The sequence below is a fragment of the Schistocerca serialis genome, chromosome 7, assembly GCF_023864345.2.
Source record: "Schistocerca serialis cubense isolate TAMUIC-IGC-003099 chromosome 7, iqSchSeri2.2, whole genome shotgun sequence".
Taxonomy (NCBI): domain Eukaryota; kingdom Metazoa; phylum Arthropoda; class Insecta; order Orthoptera; family Acrididae; genus Schistocerca; species Schistocerca serialis.
Window position 1 is genome coordinate 34038150 of NC_064644.1, and position 21647 is coordinate 34059796.

General features: G+C 43.8%; 1 protein-coding gene across 1 annotated transcript in view; it reads right to left on the reverse strand.

Annotated features, from left to right (window-relative positions):
- The window catches only part of LOC126412606 (uncharacterized), a 36487-nt gene extending 31334 nt beyond the window's left edge, over positions 1–5153 (reverse strand). Inside the window, exon 1 of the mRNA XM_050082274.1 lies at positions 5092–5153. Coding sequence (XP_049938231.1) covers positions 5092–5153 — 62 coding nt within the window. The remainder of the gene's footprint in view (positions 1–5091) is intronic.
- Positions 5154–21647: the final 16494 nt, after the last annotated feature.

Consider the following 21647-nt stretch of genomic DNA (forward strand, 5'->3'; position numbering starts at 1 on the left):
AAATGTGCTGATACAGGAGGATGCTGATGATTAGAGGGATGAAAAGAGTAAAACTAATGCAGTGATGCTGCATCGAATCAGGGAGACTAAGGAAGGCACAGGAAACATCCTGAGAGATAGAGGGGCAATGAATTTCGTAATGGGTTTAAGAATGGTAAGCAAAATTTGTAGAGGGAGACCGAGATTGGACTAATGCAAGCAGGCTCAACTTGATGTGGGGTTCCGTAGTAACGATGAGAAGAAGAGACTCGTGTAGGATGTATAAGCGTGGAGAGCTGCAGCAAACCAGTTTCGGACTGAAGAATATAACAACATATAATAACGCAGTCTTGAAGTAATTCCCATAATTTAGTAACCTTATTAAATACAAGGTGCACATATTACGTTTTCATTGTATTTTCAAGCAACATACTAATACGAATTCTTCAGTGAAGAATGGAACACCTGGTAGAGGGCGATCTCGGGAAAACCAGTTTTTATTCTCGAGAAATGTAAGAACACGCGAAGCAACATTGATTCTACACCTTGTCTTAGGTTAAGGAAACGCAAAACTACGTTTATAGCGTTTGTATACTTACAGAAAGCTTTTGACAAAATTGACTGGAACACTCTCTTTGAAATTCTGAAGGTAGCAAGGGTAAAATACAGGGAGCAAAGGGCTATTTCCAACTTGTACAGTAACCAGGCAATTATAAGAATCGAGGGGTTTGAAAGGGAAGCAGCGGTTGAGAAGGAGTGAGACGAGTTTGTAGCTCAAAAAAAATGGTTCAAATGGCTCTGAGCACTATGGGACTTAACATCTATGGTCATCAGTCCCCTATAACTTAGAACTACTTAAACGTAAGTAACCTAAGGACAGCACACAACACCCAGTCATCACGAGGCAGAGAAAATCCCTGACCCCGCCGGGAATCGAACCCGGGAACCCGGGTTTGCAGCTTATCGTCAATATTATTCAATCTGTACACTGGGCAAGCAGTAAAGGAAACAAAAGAAAAAATTGGAAACGGAAGAAATAAAAACTATGAGGTTTTCCAGTGTCATGGTAATTCTGGTAGAGACAGCAAAGGACTCGGAAGAGTTGTTGAATGGAATGAACAGTGTCTTAAAAGGAGAATATAAGGTGAACGTCAACAAAAGTAAATTAAAGATAAAGAATTGTAGTCGAATTAAATCAGGAGATGCCAAGGGGATTAGATTAGGAAATGAGACGCTTAAAGCAGTAGATGAGCTTTGTCATTCGCGCAGCGGAATAACTGATGGTGACCGAAATAGGGAGGATATATAAAATGTAGACAGGCAGTGAAAAGAAAAGCGTGTATAAAGAAGAAAAATTTGATGAGATAGAATATAGATTTAAGTATTAGGAAGACTTTACTGAAAGTATGTGTGTGAAGTGTAGTCATGTATGGAAGTGAAACATGGGCAGTAAACAGTTAAGACAAGAAGAAAATAGAAGCTTTCGAAAAGTGGTGCTACATAAGACTGCTAAACATTAGATGGTTAGAACAAGTAACTATTGAGGAGTTACTGAATAGAACTGGGGAGGAAAAAAATTTGTGGCACACCCTTACTAGAAGAAAGGACCAGTTGATAAGAAACATTCGGGGGGATCAAGGATTTAGTACTGGAGGGAACCATGGAGCGTAAAAATTGCAGAGAGAGACCAAGAAATGAATACAGCAAGCAGATTCAGAAGGATGAAAGTGGCAGCAGTTATTCGAAGATGAAGAGACTCGGACAGGATAGAATAGAATGGAGAGCTGCATCAAACCAGTCTTCGGAGTGAAGACCACAACATGAATATGTTTCCACCAATCTTTCGTTAATCTGGTTAGTGGATGAGTTGAGCCTCCACATTTCATTAAGTGATATTTTGGGTATGGCCTGTTGTACATTTATGTCCTTGGGGTCGTGATACGATCCCTTATGGCATATCTTCCCGCGTAACCAGGGGCTGCAAAACGCGTGTACAGGCTACGCAGTTGGAAGTTCGCTTCTTTGGAGCTATTGTATCTGAATTCATCGCTTCTGATTCCATAATTTCCATCGTTATCTCTATTGCTTCAGTCTCTCTTTCCTCGATGACGGTTTTGTATGAGCGCGTCCACATAAGATCGAAGCATTGTCTAATGTCTTCTATGAAGAAAGATTCCTGCACTGTTATGTTAGTACAGCTATTCCTTGTCAATTTTGAGACTGACAGAGCTCTTTCTAGGAATTTGGCTTTACCATTTTCTTGTTTCCTGAATTTGCATTATTGCCAAAATTAGTTGACTAGTACTGTCAGCACAGACGGGCGAACGTCTGTCAAGTTTGTGAAGTAGGGCTAAGGTGTTGGCAGTATTGAAGCTGAGAGGGCGGGTCGTGAGTCGCGCCTGGCTAGCACAGTTCGTAAGAGGACTGCCCGCGAAAGGCAAACTCCTAGTTTCGATTCCTGGTCGGACTCAAGATTTTAATCTATCACGAAGTAATAATAAAGAACTGTTCTCTGTCAGACTGTGCTCGTAGAGAGACAGAGCTACAATGCAAGAGTAAAATACTACTGGCTAGCCACGGAAGTGTCCTGTAACACAGGTGAAAGATCTAGTCAGCTTGCCAAAATATCGCACCATTTGGGTATTCGTACGTGTACCTACAATGACGAACCAAAATGTTATGACCACCTTCTTAATAGCTTGCCTGTCCGTCTTTGGAACGAAATACATCTCTGAGTCTGCGTATCAGGGATCCAACAGTTTGTTGGTAGGTTTGTGGAGGTATGTAGCATTTGATGTCTACCCACAGGCCATGTAATCCGCGTAAACAGCGAGTCAATGATTTACGTGACCGGTCAAGGCGCCCTAGAGTGACCCAGATGCGTTCCATACGATTTACATCAGGTGAATTTGGTAACCACGACATCAACGTGCGTTCAGTGCAATGCTTCTCAAACCACTGTAGCACGGTTCTGGCTCTGAGACAACGACAATTATACTGCTCAAAGGTGAGACCGCCGTCGAGGAAGACGTAAAGAATGAAGGGACGCAGGAGGTTCGCAGCTGTCAGCGTGTCTTCCATTACTACCACAGATCCCATGCAAGAGCACTGGAATGTCTCCCACAGCATAACCGTGCTTAGACCAGCCTGCGCCCGTGGCTCGCTGCACATTTCGAGCTGCCGTTCACCTCAATGACGGGGATTTTGGAGACGACTGTAGACCCGGTGTAGCAAAAATGTGATTCACCCGAACAGACTACACGTTTCCACTGATCGACGGCCGAATCCTGGTGGTCCCGTGCCCACTGCAATCGTAACTGAGGATGTCGTTGGGTCAACAAGTGAACACGTAGCGCTGGTGTGCTGCCGAGCTCCACGTTCAACCCTACGATGAACGGTGTGATCCGAAACACTTGAGCGTGCACCAGCACTGTGCTCATTAGGCGCAGATGTCACAGAGAACCATCTATCCTAGTTTACAGAGCATACAAGCCTTCGAACCCCACGTTCTGTGAAACATCGTGGACGTCCAACCATTTAGGGCCTCGTTGTTTCACTGTCGTTCTGCCTCATGCCGTAAATGCTCACGACAGTAGTACGTGAACATTCGACGAACTTCGCCGTTTTCGAGATACTCGCTCACGGGCTCTCGTAATAACAATCTGACCTTTGTCAGAGTCGTTTTCCTCAATGGATTTTCCCACTTGCAGCCATATCTTCGCTAGGGTATACGTCATCGTTCTACTATTTGGATTGCGGTAATGTTGTGGATACAGTTTTAATGTGCACTACGTAACAACCAGGTGCACGCCAGAACTGTATACATAACACTAATGCAATCCCAGTAGTGTAGAGCCAACGTACATACGTTCACTTTTTCGTATTGTTTGTTAAGAGCCACTCACACAGTTGTAGATGACACGCTGTATGCTGAAGAAACGGCAACAGAAACACAGAAAATATGCCGGAAACAGCGACAACAAATGTAAAAACCATGCTGTGACTTCAAATACATAAGGTATTATGAAGCTGTTCACGGAACACAATATTTGGAATCAAACAGCAAACATGTAATAATGTTTTATAATGTTTATAGCTATGCTATTTTTTGCATGTTTTAGAGCTAGAGAACGCACTGATGATGACGATATTGTCGCTGAAACTAGTTTTGGAATAGATAAATAAAGAACAAAAGTGTTTGGCATCAAAGCAGACCCACATTCCCATATTGTTGCCGAAAATTAATATAGCACATGAAGAGGAATCAGTAAATAGAGCAGAACGTTCTACATTTTTGGGAGTACACACTGATGAAATCTTAAACTGAAAGAAACTTATCACTGTGATGCCCAAATAGTTAAATCATGCAACATTTGATCTTCGTGTAATTTTTAGTTTTGGAAACAAACAAATAAAAACATCTCTCGCATATTTCTGTAAACAGAAATTACTGATCGCACAAAAGCGAACTTTGACAATAAAATGTGATGTCCATCCACAAACATCTTGTAAGAGGCTGATTCGTAGTAAGTATAATCATTAAAGAAATTTGACTTAAAGAATCCATCACTATTTGGGGAGAATGGTGATGTTCACGAATACGACACTAGCGGAAAAAATAACCATCAGTACTGATGAACAAAGCTGTTTATAGATCAGGAAAGATTTCAATATCTTGCCACATAAATCTTTGATTATCCGTTTTAAAAGCCTAGGCCTCATCCAAGACTGCCTTACAGTTTGACACTATAGTACGAAGCCATGCCAAGTGGACAGAAGAATCTGTCACTATATGACTGAATTTTGCGCTGTGTGCCACCCATACAAACTGCAAAGATTCCAACTCCTACACAATCATCTTTCCGACCTTAAAGTTTTACATTTGTTTTACTCGCTTCTACCACAAAAAATGTATTTCTTCTTTTGGGCTTGACTCATTTGGGTTCATATGTGAATTATGCAGGAACGCGCCCACAAATCTAGTCGAATCACAGACAATCGTTCCCAGATAATCGTTGCTGTAAACTGTAATGTACAACAAAGTCTGTATCGCAGAGTCCAGGAGGGAGCGAGAACACTTGCCCCCTCCCCCTCCCCCTCACCTCCACCCACCTTTCACCAACCCCTTGTGGACTCCTGTCCATGAGACCCAGGTATTGTTGCGCGTGGGACATCTCTTAATAGATTATTAATAGCCCCTTAGTTGTTCTCAGTGACTTTAGGACCACTTTCGTGCGTATCACTAGCAAGAGCTCAAGCAAGGGAGCTATGGAGCTCTGTTTTCAGGATTATACGTACAGTTGCGTTCACTAAGGGCCATAGCTCTGGATCTCTTCTAATGATACGCAAATATCCTGAAGGACAAAATAATAGTAGATTAAAACTGTGTGCCGGACTGAGACTCGAACTCAGGACCTTTGCCTTTGGCGGCCAAGTGCTCTACCAACGGAGCTACCCAAGCACGACTCATGCCCCGTCCTCACAGCTTTAATTCCGCCAGTACCTCGTCTCCTACCTTCCAAACTTCACAGAAGCTCTCCTGCGAACTGAGCAGGACTAGCACTCCTGAAGGTAGGAGACGAGATACTGGCAGAAGTAAAGCTGTGAGGACGGGCTCTGAGTCGTGCTTGGGTAGCTCAGTTGGTAGAGCGCATACCCGCGAAAGGCAAAGTTCCCGAGTTCGAGTCTCGGTCCGGCACACAGTTTTAACTTGCCAGGAAGTATCATATCAGCGCACACTCCGCTGCGGAGTGAAAATCTCATTCTGAAAATAATAGTAATTTGTCAAAATTTTCGACCAATCCACAGTCACAGAGTTCTAAGTGCTGGTTTCCAGTTTCAAACAATATTGCGCCGAGCTTTGCAGTATATTGCTATGTTCAAGATTCAAATAAAGGCTTAAAAAGGGAAAATAAGTGACAAAATCCGCTTATGGTGAAGCCACCACGTTCCGCCATCACGTGTAGCGCCGCCATCTATCAGAACTTCATGTATTTATAGGTGCTGAAGCGGGAATATGCCAAGACGTCCCACAATAAATTCCACAATTTCTTTCAACGGAAATTCGTTGAGAAGATAATTTGTTGTGCTCTGTCTGTCTGTCTTTCAACTGGTATTTGAGGACATGGACTATAACGCCTGCGAGGTTCCTGTCTGTTCTGGATATCTGACGAGGATGTGCCACGTAAAGCCCGCAGTCAGGTGCGATCATCAGACTGAGTGATAAGCGCGGCAGAAAAACCGGCTCCGTGTCCTTGCACTGTGCTACCACTTCAGCACTGAGGCCAGCTGCTATCAGGAGAAGCTCCGATTAATCTGTAGCAGAGCGTAGCGCAACCGGCAGGCGCAAGGCGATCGAACCAAGGTCGGAGGAAGGGGGGGGGGACAATTAAGAAACACAACAAATATCTTCTCAGCCATTTCCTGTTGAAAGAAATTGTGGAATTTATTGTGGGACGTCTTGGCTTATTCCTGCTTCAGCCCCTATAATTACATGCATCTTACAAGGGAACCTCCCCATCGCACCCCCCTCAGATGTAGTTATAAGTTGGCACAGTGGACAGGCCTTGAAAAACTGAACACAGATCAATCGAGAAACCAGGAAGAAGTTGCGTGGAACTATGAAAAAATAAGCAAAATATACAAACTGAGTAGTCCATGTGCAAGATAGGCAACGTCAAGGTTGATCTTAGCTCCGGAGCGCTGTGGTCTCGTGGTTAGCGTGAGCAGCTGCCGAACGTGAGGTCATTGGTTCAAGTCTCCCCTCCAGCGAGAAATTTTTATTTAGTTTGGCAAAGTTATGATCTGTCCATTCGTTCACTGACGTCTCTGTTCACTGTAATAAGTTTAGTGTCTGTGTTTTGCGACCGCACCGCAAAACCGTGCGATTAGTAGACGAAAGGACGTGCCTCTCCAATGGGAACCGAAAACATTTGATCGCAAGGTCATAGGTCAACCGATTCCTCCACAGGAAAACACGTCTGATATATTCTATACGACACTGGTGACGGCATGTGCGTCACATGAAAGGAATATGTTGTCGACCCCCCTAACTTGTACACTTGGTGAATGGGTAAAAACATTCTTCTACCTTGCCCGATTTAGGTTTTCTTGTGGATGTGATAATTACTCCCAAAAAAGTGATGAAAACATAAGAGTTTGTCACATAAACTGCAACAAATGAATCCAACAGTTTCGCAGTCGCTCACTTTTCCCTGTGCTCTGTCAAAACATATGTTTCAAATTTTTCCGTGTGTAGGCCGTCAAATCCTGCCTATGTCCAAGCAAATCTGAACATGTCCTGGAATTTTGGAGAGCGAAGTTGATTATGTGTGAGTGTCTGAACGTTGATAATTGTCTGAAAATAAAAAATTAAACCTTTCGCTCGAAGGGAGACTAGAACCTAAGACCTCTCATTCCGCAGCTGCTCACGCTAACCACGGGACCACGGCGCTCCTGAGTTCAATTTGTCGTAGATGTTGCATATCTTGCACATCGACTACTCGGTTTGTATATTTTGCTTATTTTTTCATAATTCCACACAACGTCTTCCTGTTTTCTCGATTGATCTGTGTTCAGTTTTTCAAGGCCTATCCACTGTGCCAACTTATAACTAAATCTGAGGGGGGTACGATGGGGAGGTTCCCTTGTTAGATATTAATAGCCGCTTGCAGAGTGTCTGTGGAGACCTGGCGCGCTGAACAAAAGCGAGGCGTCTGTCAAAGGCGTAACAACGTCGTTCAGATTAGTTCGATCTTCCAAGAGCTGCTCGGCCGCGCACGGCTGTCACTCCTCCAACGTAGAAACGTGTGGACGCTCCCATTCGAGGTGATCGACAGATCACAATCAAACACCTAGCTGCACAGCTGGTAGTGGTGACACACTCGTCCACCAGATGGGGTATCTTTGGGTGTGTCCGCTTGGTTCCTCGCCTCCTAAGAGAAGATCATAAAAAGCAACAAAGGACCATCTGTGCGCAGTTGCTTTGCACATTACGAGGTTGATGGTGACAATGTTTGTCGAACGTCGTTACAGGCGAAGAAACATGGGTTCGTCTCTTCGAACCGGAAACAAAACAGCTATCCACGGAGTGGCGCCAAACCACTTGAAAAGTACATACACTGGGTAAATTAATTCAAGTCTTGTAAGGAAATATTATATTCAACCAGATATTGTCAAATATAGTACCGATTGTGTAGTAGTGTCGCTGCTTGCGATCGTTCATTCAAGGTGTTATGGGTGATATGTTAGAGTAAATTTAGATAGGGAGGAGTCTCAAGTGTAAAGACGTGTTGTATTGGACGCGTGCTAGATTTATACTTACTCGTTACGGGCAGTAATGAATTTTATTTGCTAGATACTGTGATGTTTGCTAACTGTAAAAGGAATCTCAACTGAAGTTGGAAATAATTAAGTTAAAAGAAAGTTGATTTGTTACTAATTCAATGCGAGTATTCATAAGTAATGATTGAGAGAATGTATAGCACTCACATCCAATAATTTTGTAAAGCTAATTGTTAATGTGTAATAGGTTTATTGAGTATGTTAATTACGAGCATTACTAATTTTCAAAGGGTCAAAATACAAGTTTTAATGTTCGTGCCGTATTGTTACTTACCCCAAGTTAATACTAATTCCCAGATCCATGTATTTTTGATTCACTAATTTTATCAAGAAGTAAGTGTGTCAGTCATATGATTTAATTAAAATGCATGCTAAGCAACAGAAGTATACACAGCTGTTTGCCACCTATACAATTTAAAGTACTAACAGAGAGTAGTGCGAAGAGCGTTACCATTGCGTAGGTAAAGGGATAGCAATCATTAAGCACAGAGACCATTATTTTCAAATTGATCAAGTTTTATTTTATTATCAGGGCCAATTTCAAATCAGTAGTGTTGTATTACATTCAAATCTTGTATTACGCAAATTCATGCAGTTTTGGTTTGGTTTAAATTTATTGACAGTTTACATTCTCGCAGCTAAATTAAATTTACATTCTCGCAGTCAGAAAAGTTCAGTACAGGGCAAAGAGTATAAGCGACGAGGTAAGACACACGTCCAGAGGCCAAAGTTGTGCTTCAGGGCTACTGTCAGTTACGTAATTTCAAACGTACATGTTTCAATCTCCGCTCCGAAGAAAAAGTTCAAATCTGCACCCTCAGCCTGTAAAGACATAGTTATTGTCTTCTAGGACTCTGAAGAGGTTACTCTGTTCGATGTCTTCCCTCATGGCGCAACCGTCAACTCGGAAGTGTGTTGCGCTGCCCTCAGGAAACTGAATAAACGACCTCAGCGTGTTCGTCGCCTCAGAAAATGCAAACGAATTTCTCCTTCTCCATGACAACACAAGTCTGTGCATCCGAGAATACCTCACAGAACTTCATTGGACTGTTCCTCCTAGTCCACTATACAGCACGGATCTCACGTCTTCCACCTGTTTGGCCTAATGAAGAATCTGTTCCGTGGGAAGCAGTACTTGGATGACGGCGAGGTTATTGATGTAGGAAGACATTGGTTCCGGCGTCGACCAGTAAAGTGGTACCATCTGAACACACAATCCCAGGAAGGTGGCGTAAGGCCGTCGCACTGAGAAGAGATTATGTTGAAAAATAGGGTTTTGTAGCCAAAAGAATGGGGAATGATATGCTGCATTGGAATGCTGTATAAAGTCGACCTACTGAACGCCTCTCGTAGAATCAAAGTAAGCGACACATTCCAACGTTTCCACACTCGTGATTAAGTGACAAGGTTAAATATTATTAAAAGAAAGTGTCATTTCTCCATTTCTGCTGCATTTATTTCTTTCGTACTTGTCTAGCTTCTCCTTTTAGCCAATATTCAACTGATTTTCTGCAGTATAAATATGCGCCATATTCCAGAATGAGATTTTCACTCTGCAGCGGAGTGTGCGCTGATATGAAACTTCCTGGCAGATTAAAACTGCGTGCCCGACCGAGACTCGAACTCGGGACCTTTGCCTTTCGCGGGCAAGTGCTCTACCATCTGAGCTACCGAAGCACGACTCACGCCCGGTACTCACAGCTTTACTTCTGCCAGTACCTCGTCTCCTACCTTCCAAACTTTACAGAAGCTCTCCTGCGAACCTTGCAGAACTAGCACTCCTGAAAGAAAGGATATTGCGGAGACATGGCTTAGCCACAGCGTGCGGGATGTTTCCAGAATGAGATTTTCACTCTGCAGCGGAGTGTGCGCTGATATGAAACTTCCTGGCAGATTAAAACTGTGTGCCCGACCGAGACTCGAACTCGGGACCTTTGCCTTTCGCGGGCAAGTGCTCTACCACTTGCCCGCGAAAGGCAAAGGTCCCGAGTTCGAGTCTCGGTCGGGCACACAGTTTTAATCTGCCAGGAAGTTTCATGTGCCATATTTATTAAAAAGGCAGCACCTTTAAATTTACGTGTTTCATTAATTTTTGTAGCACATTTGGTGACTTCTTGATTTCATAGCCTGACATTTCAAGAGTGGAAATGGTCAGACGTCCTAAGTACGAAATCCCACATTGTCAGGAGAATTAAAAAACCAAGGTACCTCTTTTTGTATATAATTATTTGTGTCCAAAAAACTGAGAAAATATTCTTCTACCACAGAATTATGGTCCTCGCCTCGTCACTGCAAAGATAGTGAGACAAACTGGAAAATACTTAATTTATTAGGAACGTTTTAAGTGTTGTATCAGTGAACTCGCCGGTTCCAAGTAGCAATAAGAACGTTCTTCTTTCAAGTGCCATTAATACCATGGCGCTAAGTTGTATTTGTGATAATACAGCTGCAGGAATACAGCACTAATGGTTTAACTAGTAGAACAGTTGTCAACAAAAAACCATTTCTCTTATCTTTTAAATTTTTGCAAGAGAGTAACAAATTTAATTTAATTAAATTCAAGAAAAAATCTTTCGATATTGACTTCTGCTTCTTACACATACCCGTTCTTAGGATCAGTACTAAGTAGTGTATAGAACTCCCTGTGTTGTTGAGGCAGATGTACTTTTCGCAACATTTTCCACACATACATCGCTTTGACTGTCCACTTCTCCAATCTTTCTTACTATTTTTCAAAACCCAAATTGTCTCTTTCCATTATAAAGATGTTTCATTGATAAAAACAAAAATTCCGTGCACTCTGCTTTCCACACGAACTGTCCATCATCAAATAAATGGATGAGACCTTTACGCATGGCATTTGGAACTCCAAAGCAAAGCACTGCTAGGCACAAAGACCATGCGCCATCTGCTGATGAATGTTTGAAAACATTCTCTTCATTATTTGGTACTTGGAGCAAGGCCGCGCACTAATGTTCCGAGAACACAGCGGCAAAAAACGCGTAACGTGAAAGAAATGGAACTTGGAAAGTCTGATATTAGCACTCTTTCTTTTGATAATGATGAGGCACCTTATTAAAATGTCAGTTTGCCAAACCAACAAGAAAGCATATATCTGAACTGTAACGAAAAGAACACGTAAATTTAAAGTCACTGCCATTTTAATGTATATGGCCCATTTTCGTATTGCAGAAAATCACCTGCGAACAGCCTAATCGGCAGTAACTACTAGTGTACCAGTAATATAAATGCAGCAGAAGTGGAAAAATTACGCCTCTTTTTTAATAAATTTCTTGCTGTGGTATCCACTGCGAAGAAAATACATTGCAATCGCTTGATTGGTTCACGGGCGTCGCGTCGTATAATGTTGTGGAAGCTGCACAATATTTCGACGAGACAGCTGCGCGTCATCTTCCAACAAAGTATTTTCTCACTTTGAGGAATAAGATGGTGATTAAAATTTGATTGGGACGTACCGCCTCAACGAAAAATGCCTTTTTTGATTGGCGGCTCCATGGATTGCTCTGTGCACCACGACCAAATAGTGGATAGAATTCGAAGGAGAATCAGCATTGGTCGTATATTTTTGTTTTATTATCCGCAAAATCGATTTTCGGTCACTTAGTGACCATCCTCAGTGCTGTAACATACAATTAAAATTGGTAGGCACTGGTATCAACAAGATTAGAGCGATCACATAAACTAATGTGATCGCTCTAATCTTGTTGATACCAGTGCCTACCAATTTTAATTGTATATTACAGCACTGAGGATGGTCACTAAGTGACCGAAAATCGATTTTGCGGATAATAAAACAAAAATATACGACCAATGCTGATTCTCCTTCAAATTCTAAAAATGCCTTTGTTTTAATGACTGCCACACCAGATCTTGTATCATATCCTTGACACTCTCTCCCCTATAAATCGCTGCCCAACTTTTTCTATGTTCTCCATCAATTCTGTCCGATGTGTGTCCCACACCGCACAACAGTACTCCAGAAGAGGATGCCCAACCACATTGTAAGCAGTCTCTTTAGTAGACCTGTTGCATTTTATAAGTGTTCTGCCAATAAATAGCAGTCTTTGGTTTGCTTTGCCCACGACATTACCTATGTGATGGTTTCAACTTAAGTTACTCATAACTGTAATTCTTAAGAATTAAGTTGAATTTACAGCCTTTAGATTGGTGTTATTTATCGTGTAACCGTAATTTAGCAGATTACTTTTAGTAGTTACGTGGATGACTTCACGCTTTATATTATTTAGACTCAATCGCCACTTCTCGCACCATACAAATATCTTGTCTAAATCAATTTGCAACTGGTTTTGATTATCTGATTACTTTACAAGATAGTAAATGACAGCATTACCTACGAACAATCTAAGAGAGCTGCTGAGAATGTCTCCTAAATCGTCTATGTAAAACAGGAACACCAGAGAGCTTATAACACTTCCTTGGGAAACGCCGGATATTAGTTCTGTTTTACTCGATTACTTTCTGTCAGTTACTACGAACTGTGACCTTTCTGACAGGAAATCACGCATGTCAAATGGTTCAAATGGTTCAAATGGCTCTGAGCATTATGCGACTTAACTTCTGAGGTCATCAGTCGCCTAGACTTAGAACTACTTAAACCTAACTAACCTAAGGACATCACACACATCCATGCCCGAGGCAGGATTCGAACCTGCGACCGTAGCGGTCACGAGGTTCCAGATCGAAGCGCCTTTAACCGCACGGCCACACCGGCCGGCTCACACGTGTCCAGTCATACTCCACAGACACACAATTTGAGTAGAAGTCACTTTTGACGAATGGCGTCAAAAGTCTTCTGGAAATCTGAAAATGTAGAATCAATTTGACCTCGCCTGTCGATAGCACTCATTACATCGTGAGAATAGAAAGCTAGTTGTGTTCCACAAGAACGGTATTTTCTTGATCCGTGTTGGATGTTTGATAAATGATTTTCCTCGATGTAATTCATGATGTTCGAAAAGAGTAGATCTATGTGTTTCAAAATACTACTGCAAATCGACGGTAATATATGGGCCTGTAATTCGGCGGATTATTGCTATTTCCTTTCTTGAGTATTGGTGTGACTTGTACAACTTTACAATCTTTAGGAACGAAGATTTCGACGAGCCATAGATCGTGTATAACTGCTAAGTACGGAGCTATTGTATCAGCATACTCTGACAGGAACCTGACTGGTATAGAGTCTGGACACGATGCCTTGACTATATTACGTGATTTAAACTGCTTCGTCACACCGAGACCGAGAATATCTACTTCTAATTTGCTCATGTTGCCAGCAGTATTTGATTCGAATTCTGGAATATTTAATGTGTCGTTTATCGTGAAGACATTTCGGAAAACCGAGTTCAGTAGCTGTGCTTTAGTTGCACTGCCATCAGTAACATTAATTTGCTATCGCACAGTGAAGGTATTGATTGCGTCTTGCCGGAGATGTACTTTGCATACGATCAGAACCTGTTCGGGTCTGCAGCCGGCCGCTGTGACTGAGCGGTTCTAGGCGTTCAGTCCGGAACCATGCGGCTGCTACGGTCGCAGATTCGAATCCTGCCTCGGGCATGGATGTGTGTGATGTCTTTAGGTTAGTTAGGTCTACGTAGTTCTAAGTCTAGGGGACTGATGACCTCAGATGTTAAGTCCCATAGTGCTTAGAGCCAGCCATCTTCGGGTCTGCGAGAGTTCGAGACAGAGTTTCGCTGTGGAAACTATTAAAAAGCATTTCGCACTTAAGCCCACACTAACTTTCAAGCTTCTGTAAAACGGTTCCAGTCTTTGAGGTTTTGTATTCTTTTAAATTTGACACGTGTATTTCATTGCTTCTGCAACAATGTTCTGACATGTTTTGTGTACCATGCAGGATCAGTACCATCTATATGGCATATATCCCTCAGATGCCGTGGATACAATTTCTTCCAATTTACGTTTGCATGGTCAGATCAGAAGGAGTGGAGACTGTCCCTTAGGACGGCATCAAGAAAATTTTTATCTGTTCTTTTGTAAACAGATGCATTTTGCGTTTACTCTTGGTGGATATGGATGCTGCTGTATTCATTCTTGCAACAATGACCTTGTGGTCACTGATCCCTGTATGCGTTATTATGCTCACTATTTGCTCAGCATTACTTGTAGCTAACAGGGCAAGTATATTTTCGCAACCATTCTTGAACAAATGGTTCAAAATAATTTTCTGAGATAGCATTCAGTACGACTTCGCACGACGTTTTATGCCTGCGACAGACTTTAAACATGTATTTTCGCCAACATATCGAGGGTGCACTGAAGTCACCACCAACTATACTCGTATGAGTGTGGTACCTATTTGAAGTGAGGTTCAAGTTTTCTTTGAGTTGTTCAGCAGCTTTGTCATCTGAGTCATGGGGTGGAGGTTGGTAAAAGGAACCAGTTATTAATTTATCGCAGTTGTCAAGTACAAGCTATACCCATAGTAACTCACGGGAACTATCTACTTTAATTTTTTTTCAGTGGAGCAATCAGCGCGCTAAGATGGTTCGACGTGGAGACGCGACAGAGTGACAGACAGAGCGGCTGTTCTCTGGACATATCCGTGGCCACGCTGTGAGTGAAGCGGCCGCCGGATTTTCTGGCGTATCAACGAGGACTCTCCAGTCTCTCTGAGAACGGTGTTCCATAACAACAGTGGTAGTGGAAAGACCCTATCTCACAGGTGCGGGAGACAGGTGTCGCGGCCTCTAAGTGATAACCGGTTTGAAACCGTACAGACATTTGTGCAGTCTGTGGACATTTGGAATTGAACTACATGCAATTGGCATCTGCAGAGGATACCCCGCAAAAATCCACTGCTCGCGTATAGCTACGCGTCTTCAGTGGGCCAAACAACACAGAAACCCCACGTAACACGAGCGAAGTGCTGTCCAACGCGTCGCGATTTCGGCTCATATCGAGGCGTAGAGGGCACCGACGGCTCGAATTGGCTTTTAACTCGCCGGCTGTCGATGGCGTAATTCGGGCTGGAGGACGTGGTTCTTCGATGTTTTGGGGGTTTTTTCCGTACCGCGACTCAGGCAAGCTCGTTCAGGATACCGCGAACGTGAGTCAGCATGCGAGGCGCCCACAAGTCTTTCAGACAGGGAATTCACAACCGACCACGTCGAGGGGCGAGCGGCGATCGTCGCGTGGGAGCGGTTTTGTCTGGAATCTCGTGTCGCGAGTTACGCTACGATGTGGCCGTAAGAGCAAGAAAAAATAACTCGTGATACTGGGCAGTACCGAAGTCTGTGTGAAAGGTGAAAAGTGCTGGCTCAAATGACACGTCATATAGTGCTCAAAGGCATTGCTCTGTTCGCATCTCTGGAACAGAGGACATAATCTCATGCAGAAACGCTTTGGCCGCACGTGGGAAGATCTTCAGTCATTGCAGTTTTATAAAATCATAATATTAGCTACTGAAACAGCTTGCACTGTTTTTAATGAGAGTTCCGACAGTCTCCGAAGTCTGCGTCAGTGGTTCACGTCAAAAACCTGGTACTGTAATCCAAAAGAGAGAAAACTGAAGACAATGTTACTCAGTACGTGTGAGCAGTGTCGATCACAACAATGATTCTATTACCATACTTGATTATTTGCAGATCTTTTCTCTTTGTTGTGTTCAAGATCTATGTGAACTACAGCCATTTAGCGAGACAAATCGTATTTCGTATTCTCCTCAATTTTCTGATGTTGTTCTTGATGTGTTTTGTTGAAATGCTTCTTCTTATTGCAATAAAAGAAAGTAACTACAATGTCACTTTATTATCATTCAATTTCTTTTTTCACAAGGTTTTGGAGTTTAAAAAGAGTACAGTTTTATAAAAAAAGAATAAAGTTATATAAAACTGCAACAAAACTGGCCAAGTCAGAACTTAACAGAAAAAAGGATTATTATTAATTAGCTTTCACAGACCAACAGCACTTAAATACTAACCCAGTATGGTTATATTTACGAAAGAAAAAAGTTTGTAGCCCTCATTACCGGCCGGGGTGGCCGAGCGGTTCTAGGCGCTACAGTCTGGAACCGCGCGACCGCTAAGTTCTAGGGGACTGATGAGCTCAGAAGTTAAGTCCCATAGTGCTCAGAGTCATTTGAACCATTTTCTGACCCTCATTGTTTTACCTCTAGAGGTTTTTCATCCCTTTAGTGACAGCTAGTTTGGATAATATAGCCGGCCGTTGTGACCGATCGGTTCTAGGCGCTTCAGTCCGGAACCGCGCTGCTGCTACGGTCGCAGGTTCGAATCCTGCCTCGTGCATGCATGTGTGTGATGTCCTTAGGTTAGTTAGGTTTAAGTAGTTCTAAGTCTAGGGGACTGATGACCTCAGATGTTAAGTCCCATAGTTCTCAGAGCCATCTGAACCAGTTTTTGGATACTACAAGTCTCATATTTCTTTCAACATTCTCGGAGACTAAATGCTGGCCTCTCTTCTGCGTTCTCACGATGAGTATGCTGTCGACATTCTCGTTTTCCAAGACGATAACAGCTGTGTTTGTAAACTGCCCACATACGTTCCTCGTTTGACCGATGCTTACGCATCGCGACTGGTCAGCTATACCAGCCGATCTCAGTCCCATAGAACTTGGACCATTTGCAACGCCGTAGCGGGCGAAATGTACCAATCAACATCCACGCAATTTGCTAGCTCTGCACTAGAAGATCTATTCGTCAGTGTGGATATGGCACGCCGAGTTGTCATCAAAGCTAGAGGCGGAGTCACTGTAGGACCAACACAACTCGGCACTTCAGCAGGAGACGCTCGGTGCCTCTTCCTGGCACACTGATTGTTTCAGCTGTGGAGAAGTGTGGGAGGAACAGCCCCAGCCCCACCCTCGCAGGGCAGCCAACACACTGGAACTACACTCGCAGTGCGTACTACACACCTACAGTAGCCCGCAGCTCGTGGTTGTGCGGTAGCGTTCTCGCTTCCCACGTCCGGGTTCCCGGGTTCGATTCCCGGCGGGGTCAGGGATTTTCTCTGCCTCGTGATGGCTGGGTGTTGTGTGATGTCCTTAGGTTAGTTAGGTTTAAGTAGTTCTAAGTTCTAGGGGACTGATGACCATAGATGTTAAGTCCCATAGTGCTCAGAGCCATTGGGACCATTGGAACCACACCTACAGTTCTGTCGTGTGCTGTACCGTTTCCCAGCTACAGAGTGGTAGGAAACAAAACTCGTACAACTTCTTTCAGAATTTTTTTATAAAAAACGTATAATCCGTATTACTTATACGTTTAGACGACATTGTCTGTGGAGTGCAGCGATCTGGTGCTAACTTCGATGAGAACAAGTATCGATTATTACCGGTTTCGGCTTACGTTAAAGCCATCCTCGGACTTTTCTTAGGCGCCCTTTTTATGCCACAGTGTAAGATCGTGGCATCACGACAAGTACCGAGGAGTCGCCAGCACCAGACGTAGGCGGCCTAAAAAATCTGAGCATGGCTTTAACATAAGCCGAAACCAGTAGTAATAAACACATCTTATGGCGATCTCGACAGTTGTTGGAAGAATAAAAGAACATAAAAATGTAACGATTAATTACCAATCTGTTAACTGTATAAGCGAAATGAGCTACAAAACGAGTTCTGCGCACGTAAGTAGCGGAATCTTCCAATAGTTTCTCTCACGCGGCTCACCACCGTCGGAGGTTCGAGTCCTCCCTCGGTCGTGAGTGTGTTTGTTGTCCTTAGCGTAAGTTAGTTTTAAGTTAGACTAATTAGTGTGTAAGCGTAGGGACCGATGACCTCAGCAGTTTGGTCCCACAGAACTTAGCACAAATTTCCATTTTATCCAATAGTTTCTCGCATTAAGTACAAGACATAAAACATTTCCTTACGGTGCGTTCTTCCTCAACACTTACTGCTATCATCCCGCGAGAGTGGACATGTATCCACTGCCGGTTTTATACACTTAAAGATGGAAGTTGTTTTGCGTAAATTGTTTGCTAGATGATTTAGAGACAACTGCATGATGGTAAATAAGAATAAAACTGTACGAATGAATCTTAGAGGTGTAAGGAAAAAAAAGAAAAAAAATGGAAGTAGTACAGTACTAGAATGAAGGGACAGCTTCACTGAACAAACTTCTTACGCGAATTTTCTTGGACTATCGCTGGATGGGAAAAATATGTTCGCCTATATAACAGAAGTTCAAAAAAATGCTATTATCTTTTGACAGTGCTTACATATTGCTGTGTCACTGAAAACTCTTGTGCGTGCTACTGTGTCCAAATGTGCACACGCTGGTCTGAGGAATTACAAGTTTTGCCAAACAATCGATTTAAAATTCAGAAAAGAGCAATAAGAATAATCAGTGGTGTGTGTGTGTGTGTGTGTGTTTGTGTGTGTGTGTGTGTGTGTGTGTGTGCTGGAGTGAGAGAGAGAAAGAGAGAGAGAGACTGTCTGTGTTGCCTTTAATCAGACGGGAAATATGAGCACTAAACAGCCCAGTTGACAGCTGTGATGCAACTGTAAGTAGGGATTATTTCCGTAGAGAAGCAGATAACAAGATCCTACTATATACACTCCTGGAAATGGAAAAAAAGAACACATTGACACCGGTGTGTAAGACCCACCATACTTGCTCCGGACACTGCGAGAGGGCTGTACAAGCAATGATCACACGCACGGCACAGCGCACACACCAGGAACCGCGGTGTTGGCCGTCGAATGGCGCTAGCTGCGCAGCATTTGTGCACCGCCGCCGTCAGTGTCAGCCAGTTTGCCGTGGCATACGGAGCTCCATCGCAGTCTTTAACACTGGTAGCATGCCGCGACAGCGTGGACGTGAACCGTATGTGCAGTTGACGGACTTTGAGCGAGGGCGTATAGTGGGCATGCGGGAGGCCGGGTGGACGTACCGCCGAATTGCTCAACACGTGGGGCGTGAGGTCTCCACAGTACATCGATGTTGTCGCCAGTGGTCGGCGGAAGGTGCACGTGCCCGTCGACCTGGGACCGGACCGCAACGACGCACGTATGCACGCCAAGACCGTAGGATCCTACGCAGTGCCGTAGGGGACCGCACCGCCACTTCCCAGCAAATTAGGGACACTGTTGCTCCTGGGGTATCGGCGAGGACCATTCGCAACCGTCTCCATGAAGCTGGGCTACGGTCCCGCACACCGTTAGGCCGTCTTCCGCTCACACCCCAACATCGTGCAGCCCGCCTCCAGTGGTGTCGCGACAGGCGTGAATGGAGGGACGAATGGAGACGTGTCGTCTTCAGCGATGAGAGTCGCTTCTGCCTTGGTGCCAATGATGGTCGTATGCGTGTTTGGCGCCGTGCAGGTGAGCGCCACAATCAGGACTGCATACGACCGAAGCACACAGGGCCAACACCCGGCATCATGGTGTGGGGAGCGATCTCCTACACTGGCCGTACACCACTGGTGATCGTCGAGGGGACACTGAATAGTGCACGGTACATCCAAACCGTCATCGAACCCATCGTTCTACCATTCCTAGACCGGCAAGGGAACTTGCTGTTCCAACAGGACAATGCACGTCCGCATGTATTCCGTGCCACCCAACGTGCTCTAGAAGGTGTAAGTCAACTACCCTGGCCAGCAAGATCTCCGGATCTGTCCCCCATTGAGCATGTTTGGCACTGGATGAAGCGTCGTCTCACGCGGTCTGCACGTCCAGCACGAACGCTGGTCCAACTGAGGCGCTAGGTGGAAATGGCATGGCAAGCCGTTCCACAGGACTACATCCAGCATCTCTACGATCGTCTCCATGGGAGAATAGCAGCCTGCATTGCTGCGAAAGGTGGATATACACTGTACTAGTGCCGACATTGTGCATGTTCTGTTGCCTGTGTCTATGGGCCTGTGGTTCTGTCAGTGTGATCATGTGATGTATCTGACCCCAGGAATTTGTCAATAAAGTTTCCCCTTCCTGGGACAATGAATTCACGGTGTTCTTATTTCAATTTCCAGGAGTGTATACGCTGTAACTGGCAGACAACGCTCTGTGACACGCCACTTGAGACAGGGCTATTTGAGCATTCAAGGCGATTTCACAGACAGCCTTTGAAACGATAGTAGTATAGCGCTGTATAATCTGCGCAGCCCCCTTAGATTGTTTGCAGATGACACTGTAATTTACCGTCTAGTAAAATCATCAGACGATCAGTTCCAATTACAGAATGATCTAGAGAGAATTTATGTATAGTACGAAAAGTGGCTATTAGCACTGAACAAAGAGAAGTGCGAGATCATCCACGTGGGTACTAAAAGAAATCCGATGTATTTTGGATATACGGTAAATCGCACAAATCTAAGGGCTGTCAATTCGACTAAATACCTAGGAATTACAATTACGAGCAACTTAAATTGTAAAGACCACATAGATAATATTGTGGGGAAGGCGAAACAAAGACTGTGTTTTGTTGGCAGAACACTTAGAAGATGCGACAAACCCACTAAAGAGACAGCCTACATTACACTTGTCCGTCCTCTGCTAGAATATTGCTGCGCGGTATGGGGTCCTTACCAGGTAAGATTCACGGAGGACATCGAAAAAGTGCAAAGAAGGGCAGCTCGTTTCGTGTTATCACGCAATAGGGGTGAGGGTGTCACTGATATGATACGCGAGTTGGGGTGGCAGTCACTGAAACAAAGACGGTTTTCTTTGCGGCGAAATCTATTTACGAAATTTCAATCACCAACTTTCTCTTCCGAATGCGTAAATATTTTGTTGACACCCACCTACGTAGGGAGAAATGATCACCATAATAAAATAAGAGAAATCAGAGCTCGAACGGAAAGATTTAGGTGTTCCTTTTTCCTACGCGCCATTCGAGAGTGGAATGGTAGAGAAGTAGTATGAAAATGGTTCGATGAACCCTCTGCCAGGCACTTAAGTGTGAATTGCAGAGTAACCATGTAGATGTAGATGTAAATTATTGGGCGTATGTGGGGTGCCTTGCAATGTCCTGTTCAGAAGAAATATCTACCCCTCGTACTCTACGGATTTATGGACAGCCCTGAAGGATTTATGGTGTCAATTCCCTCCAGCACTACTTCAGACATTAGTTGAGTTCATGCCACGTCGTGTTGCGTCACTTCTGCGTGCTCGCGTGGGCCTTATACGACATGAGGAAGGTGTACCAGTTTCTTTTGCTCTTCAGTGCACAAAAAAAAAAAAAAAAAAAAAAAATCGGGGTCCTAAGATGGAATCTTGTGGGACACCGCGTGTAATTTAAATGACGCCTGATAGGTTAATGCATGTCTCTTTTCTAATAACACCCTTTGTTTACTGTCGTAGATTTAGGACT